The sequence below is a fragment of the Stenella coeruleoalba genome (genome assembly GCF_951394435.1).
Source record: "Stenella coeruleoalba genome assembly, chromosome: 15".
Lineage (NCBI taxonomy): Eukaryota > Metazoa > Chordata > Mammalia > Artiodactyla > Delphinidae > Stenella > Stenella coeruleoalba.
This window is the reverse complement of record NC_137161.1, coordinates 50,223,953-50,233,426: the sequence shown is the minus strand read 5'-3', so window position 1 is coordinate 50,233,426 and position 9,474 is coordinate 50,223,953. Positions and strand designations below refer to the sequence as shown.

At 63.4% G+C, this 9,474-nt stretch overlaps 1 protein-coding gene across 1 annotated transcript; it reads left to right on the top strand.

The window, feature by feature from the left end:
• Positions 1-1,223: 1,223 nt before the first annotated feature.
• Positions 1,224-9,058, top strand: CCDC154 (coiled-coil domain containing 154; the record flags this gene model as incomplete). Its single annotated transcript, XM_079945448.1, is given in 19 exon segments — positions 1,224-1,233; positions 1,348-1,567; positions 1,655-1,826; positions 2,014-2,060; positions 2,387-2,482; positions 2,833-2,956; positions 4,883-4,984; positions 5,057-5,185; positions 5,265-5,389; positions 5,739-5,865; positions 5,944-5,946; positions 5,950-6,081; positions 7,104-7,223; positions 7,298-7,374; positions 7,747-7,864; positions 8,297-8,380; positions 8,671-8,730; positions 8,732-8,859; positions 8,977-9,058. Coding segments are annotated over 19 exon segments (1,956 nt in total).
• Positions 9,059-9,474: the final 416 nt, after the last annotated feature.

The window sequence follows — 9,474 nt, the reverse complement described above, 5'->3', positions numbered from 1 at the left end:
GGGCGTTGGGTTTCCTGGGCAAGGGGTTGCCTCTGAGACACTGACCTTGTCACAGGGAAGCCCCCCAACAGCCCTCGTGGGCGGGTCTGGGCAACAGTAGAGAGCAGGGCCACCTGGGTGGGGTGAGGCACCTGAGTGTCAGTGCTGGCCTGAAGCAAGACTGGCCACAGCGCACCCGGCTTCAGGACCCGGTGTGGGGAGAGCGCAGGCACTGTGTTCTCAGCTGCTCAGGTGTTGGTTATGTGTTAAGGGGGTGATATTGTAGTTACACTGGGTTAAATAAAATTCACTCCACCTGTCTCTCTCACTGAGGTTGCTCAAATCACCAGTGCAACTGCTCTGTGGCCGGCACCCTTTCTTGGTGGCTCTGCTCTGGCCATGTCCCCCTGTGGCACCCTGTGCCCTCGGCCTGGTTGTTGGGCTGGCTGTGTTCAGCAGGTCCTGGGCTCCAGCTTCCCTGCTCGGGTTCTCTGACCAGAGGGCCAGTGATTGCTCCTGGGCCTCCCTCCCTTCCTGCCCAGGCCAGGGGGTTCCTGCCCGTGTCAGGCCAGCAGCCATCCCTGCTGGCTGGCCAAGTGGTACCCGCTCAGATCCTTCTAAAAACGGGCAGTTGGGGAGGCCTTGACGGAATGGGAAAGCTGAGGGCTCAGGTTCCACCGGCAGTTGGGCTGTGAAGTCAGGAGGTTCTGGTGAGAAAAAGAAGGTTCCAGAAGAGCCCCCGCTGCCCTGCCTACCTTGGTTTTGTCTTGGAAGGAGAGATGTGAGGGCAGAGCTACCACTCCACACCTCACGTGCTCCCCCTGGATCCCAGAGCCTTCAGCTCTGACTTTTCCTGCCTCTCTCCGCCTTCCCCTATCCCCCTCCTGCAACCGCCCTGGGGTCCAGCTGTGGGCAGCCGTGGGGTGCTAGGCCCAGGGCTTCTTGGCAACGGCCAAAACCACAGGCAGGGCTGTTGGTAAAGCTGTATCAGGTGAGTTGAAGCGGAGCTGGGAAGACCACCAGGCAAGAGCCTGCACGAGGGTCTGGGCCACGTGGGACGGCTTTGCTTCCTGACCCCCAGCTCTCCTCAGAGCCCAGGCGCTCCATCTGAAGCTGGCCAGGCAGGCACTGTCCCATTCCTGCTGCCCAATGCTGTGTGTCCTCAGGTGGGGCCCTGGACTTTTCTGAGGCTGAGCTTCCTACATGGACAGTGAGAGCTGGGCCTTGCTGTGGGACCCAGCGGGATGAGCCACGGTGAGCTCAGTGGGCGCACTCAGCAAGGTTTTGGATCCCTGTTATCCTGGGCTCCATTTGCGAGCATCTCCCCCCGTTGGCTCTAAAGGCAAACCCCAAGGTACCTTCTTGTAGAGCCGTCAGACAGCAACCTCTCGTTAGGGACCTCGCCACCCTCCCAGCCGGGCACCATCACCCCAGAGGACCTGGAACTCCTCCTGGAGGACGGGCTGGCCAGCTCCGAGCCCTTGAGTCTGGAGGAGAGCTCGGAGAGGTATGAGTCCAGCTGCCTGCCGTCCACCGCTTCTGTCCCAGAGCGGGACACCCCCAAGCACTGGAAGCAGCTGGAGCACTGGTAAGCCCCTAGAGACCAGGGGCGGGGGAGCCATGTAGTCAGTGCCCCGCACACGCAGCCAACACAGCCCGCTCCTCACCCCACCAGGGTGGCCGACCTGCACGAGGTGTCGCTGCGGGGACACAAGGCCTGCTGTGAGCGTACCACGCTGAGCCTGCTGCAGGAGCTGCTGCAGGTCCACACCTGCTTGCAGCTGCAGGACTCAGAGCTGAAGAGGCTTCAGCAGGCGGCTCAGGCCCCCGAGAAGGAGGCTCTCCAGGTGGGATGCGTCAGCTGGGAGGCGACATCCCCGGGTGTCAGGGCAGCTGTTTCCTGGACCCTGAGCCCCACTCAGCCCCTGCTGCTCAAGCCAGGGCCTCGGGTCCCACTCCGTGGGCCCCCATGTCCGTGCTGGTCGAGCTGGGAGGGCCCCTGGCCTGCACTCAGCTCACCCCTCCACCTTGCAGTTCCCCAGCCTGCAGATCCAGAACCAGATGCAGGCCCTGGACAAGAGGTACCCCTGCACCCTTGAAGCAGGCTTAACAGGAGGGAGGGGGGCTTTGGGGAAGCAGCGACTGCTGCCAGGCCAGTCTGGGCATCAGCCCCTGGCTTTTGTTGTCTCCAATTTGGTATCTTGCTCAGGTAAGCAAACACATCCACGGCCCAACTCCAGAAGGTCAGATTGCTGGAGCCCGGCAGCCTGTGGAGCTTGGGAAAGGGGCAGAAGGCTTGCTGCTGGGCCCCTTGGCTGAACCCCCACCCCAAAGGCTGCCCAGCCTGCTCCTGGCTGCCAGGAGGTGGCAGGGCAGGCCCCAGGCAGAAGCAGCTCTTGTGTGCCAGGCTGGTGGAGGTCCGGGAGGCCCTGACCCAGATCAGGAGGAAGCAGGCACTCCAGGACTCTGAGCGGAAGGGCGCCGAGCAGGAGGCCAGCCTTTGGTGGGCCCCTCAGGAGGCTGACTCTGGACCCACCGAGGGGTTGTGTGGGAGTCATCAAGGAGGGCAGGTGACCCTCCAGCCCAGGGTCCCCACCTCTTCCCCTTCCCCATCAGTTACACTCACGGGGATTCTAGCTCTCTCTGTCCCAGGTGGAGACACAGAGTGGGCTTCTGGCCTCTCTGTGTGTTTACCCGGGCAGGGTTGGACCTCCTGCTAGGTCAGCCTGGGCCCCCCGGATGCAGGCCTGGCCTGAAAAGGATTTGGTGTCCAGGGCCCCACCAGCCTCCCTGAGGCTCCCCATCAGGCCTCTGGCCGACTGGGGTGCTGTGACCTGCAGCCGTTGCCCCTAGGTTGTCTGAGCTGACCGAGAAGCTGAAGCAGGAGGAACGGGACCGGAAGGTGGCCTGTGGAGCCCTGCAGAAGAGCCAGGAGGAGGCCAGCCAGAGGGTGGACCATGAGGTGGCCAGGATGCAGGTACCTGGGAGGCCAGGGGCAGATCCAGGCAGGGCTCTGGCATCAGCAGCCAGCAAGCTGCCAACAAGGCAGTCTGTGCAGGAGACCCCCAACTCCCCATCCCACATCTTCTCCACTGCTGGGGTCTTCCTTCACCCCAGCTCTCCTTTTGGTTCCGTTCACGTGTTTGGACCTGGTGGCCAACCCCCAAGTCCTACACTGTCCACTACGGTGGCCATTGGCCACGGGTGGCTCTGTTGCAATTTAAAACTCAGTTCCTTGGTCACAGGAGCCACATTGCAGTGCACTGTGGCTACCTGTGGCTGGTGGCTGTCGATTTGGCTGTGCTGAGGTGGAGTGCGTCCTCCATCACAGAAAGTCCATCATTAGCACGAGTGCTGTTGTGGCCACTGCTCCCCCACCTCCCCTTCCCCATGTGATCAGCACCCAGACCAAGAAGTAGAATCTCATAGCCCGAGGCCCCTTCCTCGGCCATTTCCAGCTTCAATGCTTCCCTCCGTGCAAAGTGGAAGTCCCTTCCTGAAGACGCATCTTCCGGTGGCCCTGCTCCCGGCTGGTGCGTGTGGCCTAGAAGGTGGGGCAGGGGCCGGGGTGGGGCGCCTCTGGACCCAGCCTCTTCAGCTCTGCAAATAGAGACCAGGGACTGTGCCGCGTCCCCAGCTGCTGCCCTCATAGCTCAGCTGCCCAGCTCCATGCGTGCCCCTCCCGCTGCCCTGTGGGAAGCTGGTGCCTTGGCTCCACTGAGAGGCAGGAGCCCCAGGCGGCATCGGGGCCCGGGATCCCCGATGCCTGGCTGGCACGCATCTCCCCAAGTGTGCCATGGGGCTGGGGTCAGTGCCCTGCCACTGCTGTCTGGTTTTGTGAATAAAGTTTTATCGGCACATGGCCATTCGTTTATTGTTGCCCACGGCTGCTTTTGTGCTGGAACCACAAAGCTGAGGGGTTATGACAGAGACACTGTGGCCCATAAACGCCAAACGTCTGCCTTCTGTTTTTTGGGGGTTTTTTTGGCGGTACACGGGCCTCTCACTGTTGTGGCCTCTCCCATTGTGGAGCACAGGCTCCGGACGCACAGGCTCAGCGGCCATGGCTCACAGGCCTAGCCGCTCCGCGGCATGTGGGATCTTCCCAGATCGGGGCACGAACCCGTGTCCCCTGCATCGGCAGGCGGACTCTCAACCACTGCGCCACCAGGGAAGCCCTGCCTTCTGGTTCTTTATAGAAACAGCCAAGCCCTGCTCTGGGTCACCCTGCATGGGACAGGGAGGCTGGTGGGGACTCAGGGCACACCTGCTCTGGGCTGTGGGCAGCCCTCCTGGCCCTAGAAGGACTTGTGGCCGTGGAGAGGCTGCCTTGTGCCTGTGGGCCTAGACCCCCGTCTCCTGCATCCAGACCCTCAGTGCAGCAGGAAAGGAGCTGATGGAGGGAGAAGAGAGAAGGGGTCCCACCCTGGGCCTGGAGGACGAGGGCAGACAGTGTGTGTGTGCACACGTGTGAACGGGGATGTGCACATGTGCATGAGTGTGTGTACATGTGTGAGTGTGTGCTCACATGTACACTCAGCCTCCTTGCCCGGGGCTCCTGGCAGGGGTATGATCCGATGGCTGCTCTGCCGCCTCCCCTGGTGGGGTCTGGCAGTCACTGTGAGGACCATGTGTGTCCTGGGCCCGTGGAGCGTGGCCTTCAGACCCTTCACAGCCCTTGCGCCTGGCTCTCTGGGACATGTGGCCCCTGCCTGCCCTGCCTTCCTTCCTGAGGAGGGTGTGACAGGCCCACCCCTGCAGGGCACACAGGACCAGGGTCCCCTCCGACAGAGATGGTTGGGCAGGAGAACAGCAAGTCCCTGATGGCGCTATGGGTATGGGGATGGGCAAGGGGGACGCCCTTGGGGAGGTGCACGGTGACCATGTGGCCCCCACTCCACAGGCCCAGATGACCAAGCTCAGGGAGGAGATGAGCCTCCGCTTTCTCAAGAGGGAGGCCAAGCTATGCAGCTTCCTGCAGAAGAGCTTTCTGGCCCTGGAGAAGGTGAGTGCCTGCCGGCGGCAGGCCATCCAGTCCCCCTCTCCCCAGCTCATGGCGGGCGGGGTCTCCCCACAGAGAATGAAGGCCTCAGAGAGCGCATGGCTGCCGCCGGAGAGCGGCCTATGGGAGGAGCTGGAGAGCCAGTGGCAGCAACTCCAGGAGCTGGACGCAGAGTGCACGTGGGCCCTGCAGGGGCAGAGGCAGGTGGGTGGCACAGTGGGCACCAGCACAGGCGGGGCCCCGGCTGGAGCTGGGCAGGTCTCAGGTTGCCTCTGCCTGGCAGCAGGAAGAGTGCCACCTCCTGGAGCAGCGTCGGGGCCTGGACAAGGCCGTGGTCCAGCTGACCGAGTTCGTGCGTCAGAACCAAGCATCGCTGAGCCACATCCTGCTGGCCGAGCAGAAGGCCTGGTGGGTGTCCGAGCGGGGCCTCAGGTGGGGCAGGTGGGAACGGCCCTGCTCCCCTGACCCCAACGTCCTGAGCCTGGCTCGAGGCCCAGCAGGGTGCCCTGGGGCAGAGAAGCTGCCCTTTAGTGGGGGGCTCCCATCCCTCCCCCAGCCTGTCCCTCGCGGGGGAGCTCTGAGTGGCAGCGGTGGACTCAGCCCTGTCTCGGTGGTCCCTGTGATGACCCTCATCCTCTCCCTGGGGCCACCTGGAAGGTTCTGAAGCCAGTAGCCGGGCTCGCTGCCCTGGCACAATGCCAAGGGGTGGGCCAGCCTTGGCTGAGGGACAGTCTCTCTCAGTGGCACCCACCCCTAGGGATGCTAAAGGGAAGTTGGAGAACAGCCGGGCCGGGGAGCTGGCTACCTACCTGCAGGAGAACCTGGAGACCATGCAGCTGGCCAGCGAGCTGGCCCAGCAGGAGATGTACAGTGCCCTGGAGCTGGTGAGACGGCAGGGCCAGGGCCGGGCCTGCAGGGTTCCCTGCTTATGCAGGCAGTACACTCAGCCCAGCCTCCCACAGCTCTGAGAGAAGAGCCAGGCCCTGGAGGTGTCCGTGGCTGAGCTGGTCAGGCAGGTGAAGGACATGAGTGACCACTTCCTGGCCCTGAGCTGGAGGCTGGACCTGCAGGAGCAGACGCTGAGCCTGAGGCTGTGCGAGGTGAGTGCACAGAGCAGCCCGGGGAAGGCGCACCTAGGTGGGAGGGGTCCTGCTGCCCCTCAGGGCGGCAGGTCCCAACCCACCCAACAGCTGTCCACAAGGCCCAGGGCCCCAACCACACGGGGGCTCCACTGAGTGACCAGCAAAGCAGCCTACACCTTTGGGTTCTTTTTGCTCTTTTTCTAACAGCTTTATTGAGGTTCAGTGCACCCACCAGACAATTCCCCCTTTCAAAGTGTGTACTTCCGTGGTTCTTTGTCTATTCAGAGTTGTACAGCCACCACCACAATCACTTTTAGAACTTTTCCATCCCCGAAAAGGAAACCCCGTGCATTAGAGGTCACAACCCCTCCCCCAGCCCCTGGCAAACACTGGTCTGCTTTCCGTCTCTCTGGATTTGCCTGCTCTGGACATTTCGTATAAATGGAATCAAATGCTCTGTGGCCTTTTGTGAGCTTCTCTCGCTGAATGTTCCATGTTTGAGGTTCATCCACTCTGTGGCATGTGTCAGTGCTCCTTTCCTTTTTATGGCTGTCACATTTCACTGTGTGGATGGATCATAGCTTATTCATTTGTCAGCTGATGACACTGAGCTGGTGTCCTTCTGAAGCCCTTAGTGCTGCCGTGAACACAGGTATACACCCTTTGGCAGCGGGGCTGGGTCCCCCATCCTGTGCTTGTAGGCCAGCTGCCTGTTCTCTGTCGCTGCCGACTCACAGGCAGCTGGGTCTGGCTCAGGGGAGGGAGCGAAGCCAGGCCTTCTTAGGGATGTGGCTCTGCTCAGCCTGGTAGCCCTGCCTGGGAGGACTGGGGCACCCAGACTGTGCCAGGCCAGGCCACCCGGGCTGTGTCCGGTCAGTGTGGACATGCTCTGAGTTGAGGCAGGGGCCCTGTGCCCTCCAGGAGCTCTGCTGCGTGGGACTCGCCGTCTCAGGTCTGACTATGGCTCCAGTGGAGCCAGTCAGTCGGCCTGTCCACCCTCTCTGGGCGGGTTCCAGCCCTCACTGGTGTCTGCGCCCCAGGCACAGAGTGAGTGGGGAGTTGCAGAGCAGCGATGGCGGGAAGCCCTGGCCCGGTGTCGAGAGGAGGCCGAGGCGCACCTACGGGAGGTGCAGCAGAGAGTGGACAGCCTGCCCCGGCAGGTGGGTGAGGGCTGGGCTGGCCTCCCCCTCCCCGCTGTGCCCACCCTGAGCCGCCCGCCGGCTCTGCGTTTCAGATAGAGGCCATCGCCGACACGTGCATCCTTCACAAGAGTGACTCAGACTTCAAGATCCCTGCCGAGGCCAAAGCCAGGTGAGGCCCCCGGCTCCCTGTCATAGCCTGGCAGGACCTTCAGGGAGTGGGCTGGTCCCACTGCAGGAGGGCACAGCCGTCTCAGAATGACCCTGCTGCATCACAGGGCTTCCTGACAGTGGTCCATCCTCCCCAAGCCCCTGCACCTGTGGCAGTCCCGACCCCTCCCCACCCCAGGCCTGGCCCAGCTTTGGGTTTGGCCCCTGCTGGGGGCAGCCTTTCACTCTATCACCTGCTGGGGACCCCCCAGTGCCCACTGGTGGGGCGGCAGTGCCGAGCACCCTATGCTCTGCCCAGGGCCTCCTCTCTCCAGCTGCCCCACCCCCCAGATGCCCGCCAGAGCCCGTCAGCCCCGGCCTCCTGTGCTCACAGAGAGCTCGAGGGCAAGGCCGTGAGGCAGGAGCTGGCTGCTCTGCCGTCCTCTGTGCAGCTGCTCAGAGAGGGCAACCCCGGGTGGAAGATCGCCGAGATCCAGGGCAAGCTGGCCACGGTACCCCTGGGCCCCTGGGCTTGGCACACTCGGTGGGGGGCGGTGGGGGGCTGGCTCAGACAGGGGCAGACCTCCCCCCACCCAGGGAGGCTCAGATCCAGGACACCCCCCTGGGAATGTGGGGGGCGAGGCGCATGGAACCAGCCATCCTGCTGGGCGGCTCTGCACATATCAGCCTCTGGAAGTACCAAGTGGGGGCTTCTGTCTAGAGCCCCCAGATGCTGAGGTGCATCAGCAGCTAGTGAAAAGAGCAGCCCTGAGTTCTGGCCGGGTCCCCCCTTGTCATCGGGCTGAGTGATGCGACCGGCTCCCACTGAGGGGCGAGGACCCATGTGTCAGAGGCCGGCTCCTGCCACGAGTGATTAGGGCGGGGGCCTCCCCCGAGTCTGCAGACTTCCTGCATCTGTGCCCACGAATGGGGGCCGTGTTTAGGTTCAGAACCAAATGATGAAGTTGGAAAGCAGCATCCAGTACAAGACCATTCAGAATCTCAAGTTTAATACAGAAACCAAGCGGGTGAGAGGTGGCCCCTGAACTGGGCCCTGGCCGTGCCCCCGCCCCCACCACCCAAGCTCCAGGGCTTACCAGGCCCTGTGGGTGGGCCGCCTTTCTCTGTGCAGAGCCTGACTTCCAGCTGCCCTCACCACCCCCAGCCTGGCCACCCTGTAGCTTTTTGGTCTGCCCAGCCGTCTGTCTGCGTGTCTGGCCCAAGCAGAGTTTCTGGGCAGATAAGGCCCAGGCTAGCCCAGAGGGAGATAAATCCCGTTGGCTGTCCCGCCCCTCTGGTCTGATTCCCGTGTCCACAGCGCACGGAGGAGATGGCCACTCCGCTGTCAAGCGTGATGCACCTGTGGAGCGAGGGGGGCCCCCTGGGCCCTGACGCTAGGCAGCAGGAGGGTCCTCATGTCCCTGGTGAGGCAGCAGTTCTTCATCAAGGATGTGGCCCCTGACGAGGTGGTCCCCATGAACCACTGGGGCATGTATCAGGCCGTGAGGTGGGCAGCGGGGAGCCGCCTTCCAGAGCCCCCTCCAGGCCCGGGTTCGGGGCTGGGCGGACCCCGAGGGCAGTGGGCGGAGGCGGGTTCCGGGCCATGAGCCGTGTCTCTGGGCAGGTGGCTGCGGTGGAAGGCGGTCCTCATGAAGCTGGCGGCCTGGCGGAGGCCAAGGGCGGTCTCGGAGAAGCCCCTCGGCTAGAAGCCCGCCCACTAGCTCTTGTCCCTGCTCCTTTCCCAGAAATAAACATGCCCGCCCCACGCCTGTCTGAGGCTGGAGTTCCCTCCAGGGGTTCAGGAGGCCCTGGGCAGGGGAGTGGCCAAGAGGACCTTCCCTAGACTCCCAGAACCCCTGCCCCTGTCCTGGCTGCTGAGCCCCAGACCCCACCGCTCCCCAGGGCCTCCCACCCACAGGCACTGCAGCCCGAGCCCCACCCGGAGCCAACAGCACGTTAGCTTGGCCACTCAGACAGTGCCCCCCTTCCTGCCCCTCCAAGAAAGCCGTCACCCCCATGGTAGCTGGCCCTGCCACCTGCGCGGGTGCCACGAGGAAGAGCCACCCTGGGGCCAGTTGGATGGGCAGCGTGGAGGGCTGCCCTTCACCACTGACTGGAACTT